The 17083-nt window shown below is 40.0% G+C and overlaps 1 protein-coding gene across 4 annotated transcripts in view; it reads left to right on the top strand.

The window, feature by feature from the left end:
• Positions 1–17083, top strand: part of pdxdc1 (pyridoxal-dependent decarboxylase domain containing 1) — a 71187-nt gene that overhangs the window by 21122 nt on the left and 32982 nt on the right. For 2 of the 4 annotated variants that reach the window (XM_080207014.1, XM_080207016.1), the window contains exons 5-12: positions 1545–1691; positions 4704–4893; positions 6347–6415; positions 7021–7099; positions 9662–9746; positions 10596–10644; positions 11001–11102; positions 11401–11526. In XM_080207014.1, coding sequence (XP_080063140.1) covers positions 1545–1691; positions 4704–4893; positions 6347–6415; positions 7021–7099; positions 9662–9746; positions 10596–10644; positions 11001–11102; positions 11401–11526 — 847 coding nt within the window. Of the gene's footprint in view, positions 1–1541; positions 1692–4703; positions 4894–6346; positions 6416–7020; positions 7100–9661; positions 9747–10595; positions 10645–11000; positions 11103–11400; positions 11527–17083 lie in introns of all 4 variants that reach the window. The other 2 variants (XM_080207013.1, XM_080207015.1) reach the window with 1 other exon arrangement.

Here is a 17083-nt window from a genome sequence, read left to right as displayed (position 1 = left end):
AGGCAGAGGCCCACTCTGTTCCTAATTTCTCCTGTGCCATTTTTGGGAGCTCTAAATAGAAACAAAGTATTCCTGTCTCCTCCTTGGTTGAGGTGAAGAATAACTGATCCATGTAGTAGCGGCAGTAGGTCTTAGCATGCCTCTTGTGGTTAGCAACAACATATAAGAACAGAAGAACATAAGAAATAGGAGCAGGAGTAGGCCATCTAGCCCTTCGAGCCTGCCCCGCCATTCAATAAGATCATGGCTGATCTGTTGTGGCTCAGTTCCACTTTCCCGCCCTCTCCCCATAACCCTTAATCCCCTCTCTTATCAAAAACCCATCAACCCACTTCTTAAAAATATGCTGGAGAGCAGACTGCCTGCACCACTCTCTTAGATGTATGAGATGCACTTTGTAGGGGAAAGTCAACCAGGACATAAAAGAGAATGAATGCCCTCTCAAGACAATAGCTGTACTGTCAAAACATAAAGCAAGAAAGTGATGAACTGGTACAACGAAGAATTGTTTGTGATGTTCCATGCAGTTTCTTAACTCTTGGAAGGCCTTTTAAAACCAGATGAGATTTCAATACCAATTTCAGTGATAGCATCACCAAATTATGCAGGAAGTTTATCCAGAGGTTGAAGATATCTCAAGCTAATTCCTAAATACAGCAAGAAAACGATGCTGAGAAAAATTGGTCATTTTTGTATGGTACATACAAGTCAGAAATGGGTCATTTAGCCCAACAGGTGTTTATGAGCCATACAAGCCTCTTTCGACTTTTCTTCATTTTACCTCATCAAATCGAATCCGCTTAATTGTACTTATTAGTAGCACTGAACTATTTATAAACTAACTGTTACCCAATACCTGGATTTTTCTTCTGAATTTTTGCCTGTTAACATGAAGCTTCAACAAAGTATCTCTTTTCACAGCAGTACTCAAATATGAAGTAGCTAGGTGGCAAGTAACCAACATATAATGTTCCTGAATCGAATATGAATAAGGTTAATTGGCACCAATCTTCTAGTCCCTGTTGATTTACAGTTCTTTAATTTTACACTGCACACTTGACATTCTAAGTCCAGACAAAAGACTTTCCCAGAACTGATTAATTGGCGATCAGAGATTATCAGGTTAAATATTTCTGATGAATTCTGATGAATGGACTGCATGGGGGCTGGAATGGCTAATCAACAGGATTTGAAGATTGGTGCCAGTGAACATTACACGGACTCCAAGTATTTGGTATTGGTTCATCAGTCATTGGTTCTAGTACTTGTTGGGCCAAATGGTCGCCTTCTGCAACGTAGAGGGAAAACTGGGTGAGGAAAAGAAAGATATGGAGAGAGAAATTTTGTGGCATTTCCCAAAGCATTAATTTTAATTTTATATTCATACTGTATTAGAAACCTATGTAAGATAATGTGAGCAATTGTATTTTGATAACCTTGCTTTTTCCACACTAATATTTTTTGTTTTCATGTATATTTTGAGGTGAGGGAATTTTCTCATGAAAACTAATGCTGGATTTTAATAACCATTCTGTGATTAGCAGATTACAGAACGTTGGTGAGCAGGGCCATATGTCATTATTGGGTCACAGTTTGGCAGCGTACATCTCGGTACTAGACAAAGAAAGACTGCGAAAATTGACAACTAGGATTTTGTCGGACACTACACTTTGGTTATGCAGACTTTTCAGGTAATAGTTTTAATCAGTACAAAGCAGCACACGCTATCCCAATGAAGAAAACTGAACAGTAATATGTATATTCCAGCATTCTCTCGCAGGGTGATATGATGTGCCTGTCCTTTAATTATGCTAGCTGTGTGGGAAATTGAAGAGCTAAGAAGGGTAAAGAGAGACGGAGATTAGAGAATCAAAATCACAGGGCAATTTAAAAGGGAATCCAAAAATATTTTATCACTGTATATAATATAAAAGGAATGGCAGAGCTTATAAAGGATAAAAAGGACATTTCTTGTGGAGGCAGGGACTAGACTGAATGTGTACTTTGCATCTATCTTCACAAAAGATGATGAGGTTAATGAACAGTATAGGAAAAGGGGTGGAAATATTGGATAGGAGGAGGATAGATAGAAGCACAGTGGTTAGCATTGCTGCTTCATATCGCTAGGGACCCGAGTTTGATTCCTGGCTTGGGTCACTCCCTGTGTGGAGTTTGCATGTTTTCCACATGTTTGCTTGGGTTTCCTCCCACATTCTGAAAGACATGCTGGTTAGGTGCATTGACCCAAACAGGCGTCGGAGTGTGGCAACTAGGGGAATTTCACAATAACTTCGTTGTAATGTTAATGTAAGCATTACTTGTGACTAATAAATGAACTTTTATTTTAAATTAACCATGTTCATTTAGCAAACTGTCCGGTCCTGATGGGATGTGTCCTGGGTTGCTGAGGGAAGTTTGATCACTGATAGCAGGAGCTCTGACAATCTGCCAGTCCTCTTTGGATTACGGAGTACTGGAGGATTTCAGATGTTGCGCTCCTATCTAAAAACGGGGAGAGGGATAAATCTGGTAACTGCAGGCCGATCAGTTCAAGGTAACCACCAGAGACTTTGGCCAAGGGCAAAATTAATTCTTGGTTGGAGAAGCAGATTCAGTCAATTGACATTTGTTAAAGGCAAATCCTGTCTTATTGACCTGGCTGAGGTCTTTGATGTGCAGGGAAGCAATTAACAGAGTACCACATTACTGACTAATTGGAAAATTTAAAACACATGGGCATAAAGGAATGTTGTTAACTGGGTGTGTAATTATTTAAGGATAGAAGATGGTGTTACATGAACATTTTTATGACTAGAGAGCACTATGCAGTGGGGTCGCCCAGGTGCTGGTATTTGGAGCATTTCTTATTTTGCTTTAAATAAATTACCTGGACTTGGCTTTAAGGGGTATAATTTCACATTTTGTGGATAATACAAAATTTGGTAATGAAGTGATGAAATGGACATACAAGTTGTTTGGTGAAGTCAGTATAATCTGAATGCACCTGCTTTGAGATGTTGCAATAAGTAGCCTTAAACCTTTGAAGATGGCAGGACAGGTTGACAATGTGGTTAAAAAAGCATCGGGGAGACTTGCTCTGGGACGTGGAACCTAGATACAAACTTTTACCAGATACTGGTCAGGCCACAGCTGGAGTATGAAGATGTTCTATTCTCAGCACCATACTTCAGGAAGAATCTTGAGATCTCAGAGAGTATAGAGGAGGTTTTCCTGGATGATGCCAGAAGCTTCAGCTGTGTGGAGAGATTGGACAAGCTGAGATTGTTCTCCTTAGACCAGACAAAGTTAAGGGGAGACTTGATCCAAAAACACCTTGCATTTATAAAACACTTTTAATGTGATGAAATATCCCAAGGTGCTATAAAACAAAGCGTGACAGAGCCAGATAACAAAATATTAGGTCAGATGACTAAGGTTTGGTTAGGAAGTAGATTTTAAAGAAAGTGAGGTAGACTAATGGAGAAATGCGTCATAGAACCCCTACAGTGCAAAAGAGGCCACTCGGCCCATCAAGACTGCACTGACCCTTTAAAAGAGCACCCGCAGAGGAAAACATGCAAACTCCACACAGACGGTCATCCAAGGCAGGAATTGAACCTAGGTCTTAGATGCTGTGAGACAGCACTGCTAACCACAGTGATGCAGTGCACGCAGGGATGGTATTCCTAGGCTTGGGACCCAGGCAACCTGAGGCACAGCAACCAATGTTAAAGCAATTAAAATTGGGAATACACAAATGGCCAGAATTAGATTGACACAGATATCTTGAAGGGTTATGTTGCTTGAGGATATTGGAGATGGGGAGGGTTAAGGCAATAGATGGGTTTTGATAGGTGAGAAATGAAAAAACTGCAATTTGGTATGTCTATTTGTAAGAAAAGTCATAGATTTAAAATAATTGGCAGAAGAATTAAAGGGAAAGCGCTCTCATGCTGATGGTTGTGAAGATCTGGAACACTACATGAACGGGTGGGTGATGGAAGTAGATGCCATGGAACTTTCAGGAGGCAATTGGGCGTGTCGCTGAAGAGGATTGCTTTGTGGGGTTAGTGGGGAAAAAAGCTGGGGTTGTAGGATAGAACTGGAGAATGAAAACATAGAGGCTAACTTGCTTCGTATGCTATAAGATTTTATAATTCGATGATATAGACTCCTTCGTATAGGATGTTGGGGGTGGCACACTAGCACTGCTGCCTCACAGCGCCAGGGACCTGGGTTCGATTCCCAGTTTGGGTCACTGTGTGGAGTTTGCACATTCTCCCTGTATCTGCATGGGTTTCTTCAGGGTGTTCCGGTTTCCCCCCATAGTCCAAAGTTGTGTGGGTTAGATGCATTGGTCATGCTAAATTGCTCCTTCTTGTCAGGAGGTTAGTAGGGTAAGTAAGTAGAGTTCTGGGAATAGGGCCTAGTTAGGATTGTGGTTGGTGAAGGTTTGATGGGCTGAATGGCCTCCTGCATTGGAGGGATTCTGTGAATTCTTTTGGGCCTTCTCATCTGACTGAGTGTCTTCAGTTGCTACTGGGATTCTGGCTTTGAGTCTTCACAAAGAGGATACATTTCCGTGGATTCCTGTAATGAGAACGAATAGCTGTACCCAAAACACGTTTATTCTCGAGCACGTGCGTGAACTTTAGGAATTAAACTGCATGATCATGAGTTGAGGCCTAAGCTTTGTTCTTCAGGTATGAAAATGGTTCTGCCTATTATCACGAAGACGATCGAGAAGGTCTGCTGAAAGTGTGCAAACTCATCATTCATTCAAACTATGACGACTATGCAACAGAAGGTTTTAACGTCCTGCATAACAAATCCCCCGTCCTCTATATTAGTGCTGCCTGTAGAACAGGCCTGGGCCAGTATATCTGTAATCAGGTAAAACACATTACTTTTCCTAATGCATTGTATCCAAATTACATCTGAAATAGGATTAATTGCAAATTATTAGTTTTGGGTCAGTATGTAATCAGAGGGTCAGATGTGAATGGACATATAACTACAGATAGAGGGGACCCATCCAATATTCATTTAATTCATTCTTTACCAGAGTAATATACATGTTCATTTCTATATTATTCTTCAGTCCTGTTTCTGAAACTTTCCTAACATTCTGCTCGATTTGAATTGACTGCACAATGAAATATTAGAAATGGGAACTGTAGGGATACATCAACACCGCTGACATAAGGCTTCAAACTTGGAGGAAAACATTGTGCAGGGATCCAAGTCTCAGGAAATAGTGACATCAAATACTTTGGGCGGCATTTTCCAACCCTTCATGCTAGCAGGATCTTCCAGTCCTGCCAAAGGCAGCTCCCCCAAACAGCGGGACAGGCAAGCCACGCAAAACGCCATATGCTCACTGGTGGGGTGGGGGGATAACCATTTGAGTCTCAATTGTATCAGATTCAAGTATTAAACTATAAAAGGAATGACCACATTGGCAATTGTTATGGACCTCACTGGGATTTCTGTGTGCTTTTAAAGAAACCAAATAATATATTCATCTAGAATCCAGAATCTTGATCATTAATTTGGAAATTTTGCCGTGTATTGAATGATATGATTTTTGATGATTCGTTCTTAGAATGAGAGAGTTGCTGGTTTATTTATTGACCATTCTTAATTGTGCCACCTTTTTATGTCCATATAAATGGCTTTTTAGGATGTGTATTTAAATTATGTTATGCAGAAGTTGAAGTAAATTCTTTCGTTGAATGCTATATAACGCCTCAAGTCTATTCATGACTGTATTGTGAAAGTTTGAAAGTAATAGTCATTTGCAAAAATCACAGGAAATAATGGGTGGAATTTTCTGATTTTTATTTTCAAAGTGTCAGGAAAATTGGAGTGTAAGTCACTGGCTTTGACACTTTGTGGGGGAAAAAATTGAAAGGGTGGGTCCCACTATGTCAGGAGCCTGTCTCACCAGCAACTTAGGGTTTTAAAAGATCAGGGTCCCCTTTTATAAACAAAAAAGGAAATTAAAAAAAGGAACAACCTGAAACAGGAGTGGAAAATTCCCCCTCTACTCCCATGTTTAATTTTATGCTGATTTTGTTAATTTCAAATTGTTGCAACATTGTTAAATCCCTGTTAATACAGTGAAGTATTATGGCCATGATGATATAATTTCCACCTTGCGTACACTCTTAATCATTGCTAGAAGTACAGACCACTGAAAACTGTATTTCCACATTCCAGTAAGCTTGTAATGTGTTTGCAACACCAAATTTATTTTTAGTTTTAAAAGGAAAATGTATTATTTCAGGAAAAGAAGGGCATATTTACACTGAAATTAAATTGTGTAAATTCTCCTTAATTGTAGCTCGGTCTTCCAATCTCCTGTATGTGCAGTGTACCCTGCAACACCATGTTTGGATCTCAGCATCAGATGGTAAGTTGTTAATTTATAGTATTGGAATGTGGAGGAGGGATAGAAACTCATGCTGTTAAACCTTACAACAAAAAGGGCGGCATGGTGACACAATAGTTAGCACTGCTGCCTCAAAATGCCACGGACCCAGGTTCAATTCTGGCCTTGGGTCGCTGTCTGTGTGGAATTTGCACGTTCTCCGCGTGTCTGCATGGGTTTCCTCCGGGTGCTATGGTTTCCTCCCTCAGTCCAAAGATGTGTGGATTTGGTGGATTGGCCATGTTAAATTGACCCTATTGTCAGGGGATTAGCAGGGTAAATATGTGGGGCTTGGGTGGGATTGTGGTCAGTGCAGACTTGATGGGCCGAATGGAGGCCTCCTGCACTGTAGGGATTCTATGAAAATCTCGTTTTTCTGGATTGTATTTTCAATCCTGTGCTTCACTTTCAAGAATCCCACTTGCAGTGCCACCTCACCATAATATGATTAAATGCTTGTACAACTCCTGCTGCTTGCAAATCAGTTACTATTATCAAAGCTCTTTAAAACACCCTTTCACTAACATTAAGGCTTGCAAACTCCAGCTTGCCTTATTATAATGGTTTCTCGTTTATTGCTTTGACAGGATGTAGCCCTACTGGAAAGACTTATTAAAGATGATATTGAAAGTGGAAAACTTCCTCTGTTACTTGTAGCGAATGCAGGTACATAATAAAGCAGAAAGAAAATAATTTTATATGCACTGATTTTGATTTGATTTATTATTGTCACATGTAACAGTAACAGTGAAAAAAAGTATTGCTTCTCGTGCGCTGTACAGACAAAGTATACAGTTCATAGAGAAGGAAATGAGAGAGTGCAGAATGTAGTGTTACAGTCATAGCTAGGGTGCAGAGAAAGACCAACTTAATACAAGGTAGGTCCATTCAAAAGTCTGATAGCAGCAGGGAAGAAGCTGTTCTTTAGTCAGTTGGTATGTGACTTCAGACTTTTGTATCTTTTTTCAACAGAAGAAGGTGGAAGCAAGAATGTCTGGGGTGCGTGGGTCCCTTAATTATGCTGGTTTAATCCCAATTTTTCAGCTTAATTATACTGGCATTTTAGTTACCCATACTTCTAATAGCCACATTTTCATTTATCCATGTGAATTTTCATTAATTAAGGGAGACTGATTGGATTTAACGTTTAAAAAACAGAATCAGATCACAGTCCTAGTGTCAGCTGACTCCATAATCCATTCTTTTCTCTTTTACCAACCACTGCCTTAAACCTCTCTTCCTATGCCTTCCACGCTCATCTTCATCAAGTATAGGGAGTTCCTGGATTTTTTTATCACTAAGATTCAGACCACCCATTAGTTGCCTCTGCTCCTACCCCAGCCACCACCAGCAGCCTGCCGTCCCTTCACCCAGCCTTGTCCTGATCCTGCATCTTCATTGTCATTTCTCTCCTGTCTCCCATTATTCTCTCTGCAATCTTGACATTTCCCTGATATGATCCACTGCCATGGAGTCAGCTTCCACAAGTACGCTGGGATCCTGTTCGACTTCTATACCATCTTCCCTGACCTCTGACAATTGCTTGTACAACGTCCTTTCTAGGATGAACCACAATTTCCTCCCAGTTAAATATTGGAAAACCAAAGCCTCCCTGTCATCTGACTCTGCCGCTACCTCAGGCTGTCTGCTGCTGAAGCCCTCATTAATTCCTTTGTCATTTCCAGGCCCAAGTTTTCCAAATCTCTTCCACCTTCATCCCCTGTAAATGTCCACTTGTCCAATACTCTGCTTCCTGTGCTCTCTCCTGCTCACCCATCACTTCCATCCTTATCTACATTGCCTTGTAATCCCTTTTTAAAGCCTCCAGTTTAAAATTGTCATCATGTTGAATACCCTTTTTGATCTTGGGCCTTCCTTATTCCTTCAACATCCTCCACCCCTACAATCCCCTTAAACCTTTCCTTTCTCTGACTTGGATGTCTTGTGCATCTACTTTCCCTTCACCCTGCCATTGACAGCCATACCTCTGATTTTTTGGCCCATGCTTTAGAATGGCCTCCCAAAGCCCCCTTCAAAACTTCATCCCCTTCTCTTCCTTCCAGGCCCAGTTAATATTTTGGTAACCCCTACAAGTATTTGCTTCTTTGGCTCACTGTTTATTTTTGAGTGATCACACTTCTAGTGCCTTGGGCTGATTTTCAATTATAGGGTGCTTATGTAAATCTAAGTCATTGTTGATCTATTGGCACATTGAGTACTACAGGCAGTATTTATTCACCGTTTGGATTTGATTTGTTATTGTCACATGTATCAGTATATAGTGGTAAGTATTGTTTCTTGTGCGCTATAAAGACAATGCATACCATTCATAGAGAAGGAAAGGAGAGAGTGCAGAACGTTGTATAGAGAAAGATCAACTTAGTGTGAGCTAGGTCCATTCAAAAAGTCTGACAGCAGGGAAGAAGCTGTTCTTGAGTCAGTTGGTACATGACCTCAGACTTTTGAATCTTTTTCCCGGTAGAAGAGAGAATGTTTGGCATGCATGGGATCCTTAATTATGCTGACTGCTTTTCTGAGGCAGCAGGAAGTGTAGACAGAGTCAATGAGTGGGAGGCTGGTTTGCGTGATGGATTGGACTGCATCTATGACTTTTTGTAGTTTCTTGGAGTCTTGGGCAGAGCAGGAGCCATACCAAAAGCTCTGATGCAACAAGAAAGATGCTTTCTCTGGTGCATCTGTTAAGGTTATCTCAGGAATCCTGCAGGCAAGCTCTGCAATCCTCACATAAACTCCAACTTTTAAATCCATACATTATTTAAATGAGGTTCTCACCAGCATATCAGCATGTCTAAACAGAAATGCTTTGTATTGGTGTTAAAGCCACCACCTCCATTGAGGTAAGCGCTACAGAGTGAGTGGAGCAGCACAGTGGTTAGCACTGCTGCCTCACAGCGCCAGGGACCTGAGTTCAATTCCTGGCTTGGATCACTGTCTGTGCGGAGTTTGCACGTTCTCCCCGTGTCTGCGCGGGTTTCTTCCAGGTGCTGCAGTTTCCCCCCACAGTCTGAAAGACATGCTGGTTAGGTGCATTGACCTGAACAGGCACTGGACTGTGGCGACTAGGGGAATTTCAAAGTGACTTCATTGCAGTGTTAATACTTGTGACTAATAAATAAACTTTAAAGACACTGGTGATGGGATAGCTGAAGGTGAAATTTGACGTATGTTGATTTAAATGGGTCTCCTTGACGTGGAGTTTTTTTTTAGGTACACCCGGTGCAGGACATACAGATAAACTTGCACGGTTAAAGGAACTCTGCAGTCAGTACAAGATGTGGTTGCACGTAGAAGGGTAAGAATAAGCGCTTCAATTGAGTTCAATGCTAAATCAAATGATTTAATGCAACTCATTTACTTCAAAATGTTCTCATCCTATGAAAATGCCACACTATTTTCTTACATTTGCGTAACAAGTTATAAAGAGGTTTAATGCAATTGGCCCGAAGAAATGTTCTGGTGATGGAAGCATTTTAAGATTTTTACCTGCATGTATACATAACTGATACAATTGACATTCCCATTAAAAATGAAGAACTTGCATGTAACTAATTCTAACGTTCACTAATGTCCTTTAGGGAAGAAAATCTGTCGTTCTTACCTGGTCTGGCTCATGTGATTCCAGAGTTACAGCAATGTGGCTGACTCTCAGCTGCCCTTAGATAACTAGGGATGGATAATAAATGCAGGTCTAGCCAGTGACACCCATGTCCCACGAATGAATAAAAAAATTCTCTAGCAAATAACCCATTGCTTGTACTTGTAATCCATTTCTTGCAAAATGTGTACACTCAAAATTGAGCAAAAGTACAGCATTAGTGGGTGATATGTTAATATTTAGTCTATGTCAGAATTTACAGAAAAGGATTAGAAATCAGTGAGAAAATGCCTGTACATAATAATAATGAGTTACAAAGACTGGGTAAGTTGAATGTTGGTCCCCAGCCTGTGTTGATCTCAATTGAACTGGAGGTGTGAAGCTACAGTATCTCCAGGTTGGGCAGGGGAAGCATAGACACATCTGCACAGAGGCAACAAGGTTTTGTATTCCCTTAAGTGCCCTCTTCTGCGTACTTCACTTTTGTCCAGTGTTTTGACTGATCTCTGATGAGTGGCTAAAGTTAGATTTCTTTTTCTACTACAGTGTTAACTTGGCCACATTGACACTTGGTTACGTTTCCTCATCTGTACTGGTTAGTAATATTTTTGGTTTTAATTAAGTAGTTTGATCACTTTAGTTAATGTATTGTATTATGCATTATATGATCCCTGAAGGCATGTGGAATTTCAGATAGATTGAATTTAATATTCATGGAACCAGTACCATAAGACATTTTAAGTAATAAATACAAAATGGAGGGAGATGTTTCTTGTGCACTATGGCTAATTACTTCAGGAAGCTGAGAGAACTATTCTTGTTTTTAATTGGGGAAATGAATCCTCAATGTTTCCCTTTATGTGGCTGTTATCAGATTTATTGTTTAAGAGACCGGCTAAGAACATATTAGGGTGTGCATAGTACAGATGATTAACTCTCTCGTGTTTATAGGCTGCGACTAAATGTGACAGCATGACCTTGACTTTAGGACCCTGGTTAGGCCTCCCAGCTGTGCCTGCAGTGACACTCTATAGACATGAGGATCCTTCACTGGTAAGTGCTTTATTGCTTCAAGACAAACATGCAAAGAGTTAATAATTTATATATACATAATTTAACTTCATAAATTTAAAAGATTGTATGGCCTAAAATAATTAGAAACTTCGCAATGCTTTTGTGTAAGGGTAAATAACACTCTTTGCACCAAACATTCGATTAAAAAATCCAGGAAATTATCTAAATCTCTGTTTAGACTCTAAATTTAAAAGAGCATTATTTGAACTCTGTGTCTTTCTTCAAAGGTTTTTATTGAACTCTAGAATCTTTGGTCAATAGTCAATGATTGTTTTAGTCTCTAGCTGCAGGCCTCACAACAAGTCAGCCAGTTGAGAAACTTCGAGCTTTGCCCCTCTGGCTCTCTCTGCAATACCTGGGACACGATGGGATAGTTGACAGAATCAAGTATGCTTCTCAGTTGGTAAGCATCTATTTATTGTTTTATTGTGGTATTTAATCATTAAAGAAATGTGGTGATACTGTGCCTTTAAGAAATGTATTTATATCATGCTTCTTATGAAGGGTATGTTTAAAATTCAGCTCTGGTTTACCTAGTGCTGATCTGTCTGCAAACCAGTCACCTAGTAGTGAGAATGCAGGAGAATATTTGATCCTGGCTAATAGGTTTTTGTTTTAATTGGAGCTAATGCATTTTTGTTTATTTTTGTCATTTTTTTCCCCCCTACTAAACAGAATAGGGTTTAATTAGGTTTATCAACAAGAGCAAGTCATGTGAATGGGTAGAACTAAGCTGACAGGGAAAAGTAGTTTTTAGTTTCTGCTCGATCCAGAAAGAAGCATAATTCTTTCTCTCTCTCTCTCTCTGGAGGCTGTTATTTGAGTGCCAGAAGACTGGTATCTTTCGGTCTCTATCTCTAGAAGTGTTCAAAGGCTTGAGGACTTGCCATCACTTAAGCCTGTATTGTTTGCTAACTGATTCTTGATGGGGAGTTTATGCCTATAAGAGGAATATTGCTCAAATTGGAACTACTTGAGAGAGATTAGCAGTTAAAATTCTATCTTTCCATGTTTAAACATTTCAGTTGGTAAAAGATAAGCTAATTAATTTGTTATATTTAAACTGTATTGTTAAAATAAATTTTGTTTTGATAAAAGCTTCCTAGTGTGTCAGTAGAATCACACCTGCAGTGAAACACCTTCTCCTCACACTAATGCCAAAATAAAAAATAGTTGGGGTGTACTTCATAACTATTACTTCATAATGTAGCTTGGGGCTTGTGATCTGATCCCTAATAGAAATCATGAATAATGCTCTCAGATACACGATACTCCAAATTTATTATGTAAGTACTAACACTATTCATCGAGACAGACATTCCACCCAGAACGTTTTGTCTTTTGGCAGCATACAGAGAGGCCTTAAACTGCTTAACTTGATTAATGCTTCCCATCGGCCAGTCAGGTACATGTTGATGGAACTGGTGGGAGAAACCATTCAGACGATTCATCTGCCCTGATCGAAGTTTGTAAAAAAAAAATTCAATTTCAGAATATCCGAATAAGCCTTGATACACAAAGGGGAAAATTAGCTTGGAAAAATGTTTGTTGAGTATTCTCTAGCTAGATTGGAACAAGCCAAAGGTGACTCGGTCCCAAAGTTAGGTGTGAATTTTTATGTCACACACTTTTTTCTGACAGCAGATGTTGCTATTGTTCGCTGTAAGATCATAAAATCCAAGGCAAAGAATATCACTCCTTCCTTGAAACCAACTGTGTTTTGAACTCAGCCACCATCTTTGATTTCCTCAACTTACCCGAGAGGTATTCCAAACATTTCTAACCATTGATAATTTTTTTCGAAAATCTGCTTTGTCATTTTCTGTTCACTAATTTGTTTTTTTTTGTTAAAACAATTTTCTGGGCTCTCTATTTACAACTCTAAACAACTTGCATTTATTGTATGCAGAGCCTTTAATGTCAAACAGAATTTCAAGAGTTTTACACCTGCAGCCAAAGACTGAGATATTCGGAGCGGTGACCAAAACCTGAGCCAAAACAGTGGGTTTGAAGGAGTTGAGAGGTGTGAGGAAGTAGAGGATGCAGCGAGGTGGGGAGGAAATGTGCACCGTCATCACAGAGAATGTTATTTGGGATTTTGATGACAGCTGTTTCAGTTAATGGTGTGGGTGAAGGAAAAGGGGTACAAAAAGAAATAAGAGTCAGAGCAGAGAAAAGTTACAGTACAAGAGAAGGCCATTTGGCCTATCTTGTCCATGCCAGCCTGAGGACACCCAAGTACCTTTTCTAATCACACTTTCTTGCACCCAGCCAATAGCCCTGTAGCTTACAGCACATAAGGTGCAGATGCAGGTTTTTTTTTTAAGAGTTTAGGGTCTCTGCTTCCATCAACAATTCAGGCAGCGAATTCCAGAGACCCACTATCCCCTGACTAAAAAAAGTTATTCCTCATGTCCTCCCTGCACCTTCTGCAGCTTGTCTTGAATCTATATCCTCTGGTTCTAGAATTCTCCACCATTGGGAAACAATTTTATCCCATCCACTCTATCTCTTCCCGTGTAAGTTTTGTACACCTCACTCAAGTCACTTCTCAGCTTTTTGTTCCAAGGACAATAGCCCCAACCTTCCACTCTCTCCTTATAGCTATGCTTTTCTAAACCTGGCAACATTCTTGTAAACCTCCTTTGCACACTCTCCAGTGCAATGATATCCTTCCTGTAATATGGTGACCAGAACTGTACACAGTGCTCCAGTTGTGCCCTCATCAGTGTTTTATACAATTCCAACATTATATCCTTAATATTATGTTCTATACCTCTGCATGAGAGCATTCCATATGCCTTCCTTATAACCTTATCTACTCGAACTATTGCCTTTAGGGATCTGTGTGCCTCTCGCTTCATCTACCCTTCTTCATATATTCCCATTTATTGCATATTTCCTATAAATGTTTGACCTCATTAAATGCATGACCTCACATTTCTGTTTTAATATCCATCTGCCATTTTACTGCCCACTCCGCCAATCCATTAGTATTGTTTTGTAGATTATAACTATCCTCTACACACTCCACTACTCAGCCAGTCTTCGTGTCGTCTGCAAATTTCCCCCTACATAGGACTGGAGAAGAGATGGGGGTGGGTGGGATTACATGAGGATGAATATTTTAAGCTTGTGGCATGAGGCTGGGGATACTTATAAGTGAAATGTGTGTGTAAATGGATGTAAGAATTTGGGTTACATACACATGGCAGACATTAGGAGAGATAATGGCCACCCTAAACAAAGAAGACAGTATGAAGCAGTCCAGTGGGGCTCTATGATGGAACACTGAGATTTAATTGTGGGCACTATGTAGCCAGAATTGTGTGTCCACAAACCCAAAGGGTCAGTTCTGATAATATGCTATTTAATATTTTAGTTAGTTTATTGAAACTCTCACCTTCCCATTAACCTAAGTTTATCTAATCTCAATGCACGCTCCCATCTATGTAGAATAGTTCTGGTTGCTATTTTCTGTACTCTGTTACTTGCATGCCTGCTTTAATGAATGATGACATTAAACTGCAAAAAGTCCTCAGATCTGGTCGGACAAGTGCAATATCCTATTTCAGCATAATCCTGGAGGTTTACACCCCAGTGTCTCTGTAACATTACTTCCTCCTCATAAAAAGAAGTGGGGAGCACTCACACAATAGAATGCAGCATGCGTGACATTTTCAGTTTGTTGCCACACCCAAAACTCTGACCAGGATTTGAAAGTGTTTGTTTTGAACAGTGAAAGACTTTAATATATAAAGCTACAAGCCTGTTGGCTGTTTCAAGTTCTTGTTTCTCTGGGTCAACCAGTTTTTTAAGATTTTAACTCTTGCACTTCGATTCTCGGTAAACATGATTTTAGCAATGAACTGACTCGAGCATTGGGAGCAACGTTTTACTGTAATACTAATCATACAGTATTAAAATAATCACCTGCATTTGCCCTGTCAGTTTGTTGGATTTGCCTCCTCATACTTCAGAGGATTAGACAGGAAGCAAGCTGCATATCCAGATGTAGAGTAGCCTTCTGGATTGATGGTAATTAACCTCTTTGGCTTCTTTCAAGCTCTTGGAGACTCCGGGCTTCAGTTTAGAAAAGCTCAGGCAACTTGTGTTTTTATTTTTGTTGGCCTCTGACTGCTGAATGCTGGCTGGTGGACTTGTGCTGTTCTGTGCAGCGAGGCCCACTCCAGGCATCTTTTTGGTCCACAGATGGCCATGAGGTAGAGAATCGGGTGGTCATGGGGGAAAGGTATCCTGTCCTATAACAGTATTACTCTAATTCCACATATGTAGCTGCAAGGATTTGACTAGTGAGGAATATCATACCATTTTTATTGATATTCTGGTATAAATCATTCTTCATAATTGTTATGCTAAGCAACGTATTGGCACTTGAATCAAAGTATTTATCTAATTTGTTGATTTGCAATACATATATAATGGGAAAACCTAGAGTGCTCAGGGATTGGTGTTACATGTTCTACACTTTTATTTATATAAGGGGTTGAATTGAAAAGGCCAAAGCAAACCAGTCAAATCTTCATATTATCAAACTTGGGAGGAGGAATGGAATCTGAAGAGAATGCCAAAGACATACAAAATTACTTAGATAAGATGTTTAACTAGAAAAACACTGACAGATGAAATCATGTTAAAATCCAACAGGTTATTTGGTCGCATGAGCTTTCAGAGCGCCACTCTGAAACTCGTGCTACCAAATAAACCTGTTGGACTTTAACCTGGTGTTGTGAGACTATTTACTGTGACTACCCCAGTCCAACGCTGGCAACTCCGCATCACAAATGAAATCAAGTCGAGTTAAGCTTAAAGTATTGCACAGAAGGAGAATGAACAAGTTTTGTTGAATTAGCTAATGATGAAAGCTGGAGATATTTTGAAGTAGTTGACACTGGGTTAAACATGATATGGGATAGCAACCAAAACAAATTCTATGTCAGCAAGATAATCCAAATTGTAAGATGTCATGCAGAGATTGTGCATAATACCCAACAAAGCACAAGTTGTCAGACGTTGAAATGGTGCAGAAAAGAATCACTAAGCTATCTGTAGTCATAGATGGTTACAGCATGGAAACAGGCCCTTCGGCCCAACTTGTCCATGCTGCCCCTTTTTTAATCCTTAAACTAGTCCCAATTGCCCGTGTTTGGCCCACATCCCTCTTTACCCATCTTAACCATGTAACTGTATTGTACCCACCTCTGCTATGACCTCTGGCAGCTTGTTCCAGACACTCATCACCCTCTGGAAAAACTGCCCCTCTGGACCCTTTACAAAATATTGTAAAGCAGTTATGAAGAAGAGGCTTTAAGCTTCAAAATGATATGACAAAGATGGAAATTTAGATGGCATGGAAAGAATATTACTTTGAATTTCATAATGATTGGACAGAAGGAGATACTCAGAACAAACAAAAACCAAATTCAGGACTGACAGTGGGGCAAAGGCAAAATACTGTGGAAGCTGGAATCAAACAAAAACAGGAAATGCTGGAAAATCTCAGCAGGCCTGACAGCATTGATGAGAGAATAGAGCCAACGTTTCGCGTCAGGATGAGCCTTCGTCAGAGCTGTTATTGGGATGTTCCTATGCAGATACACACCCAGACGGTGATGAACACAGAAAAGGGACTTCAGGACAGGGAACTGTAAGCAAAAAGCCCAGGAACATTTAAGATTGTGGAGATACCTGTAGGTTGAACTGAGGTGGACCAAATGTTTGTCTTAACCATTATCAATCTCATGACAGCAATTTTGCTGTGTACCTACGCTACTCCTTCCCATTTGTTTTCTTTCTTGGCTGCATTATATGATACCTCATTCCCAGATGGAGCAAGAAGAAAAAAATTTCCTCATTGTTGTACAATGTCTACTAGATGTGAGTCTTTATAGAGATTTGGTGCCATTAGGATTGGATGTGGTTCACGCACTCCAATAGTT

This window comes from Carcharhinus amblyrhynchos, chromosome 18 (genome assembly GCF_965287045.1).
Source record: "Carcharhinus amblyrhynchos chromosome 18, sCarAmb.v2.hapA, whole genome shotgun sequence".
Taxonomy (NCBI): Eukaryota; Metazoa; Chordata; class Chondrichthyes; order Carcharhiniformes; family Carcharhinidae; genus Carcharhinus; species Carcharhinus amblyrhynchos.
Note: the sequence above shows the minus strand (reverse complement) of the source record. Positions and strands in the feature narration are given on the sequence as shown.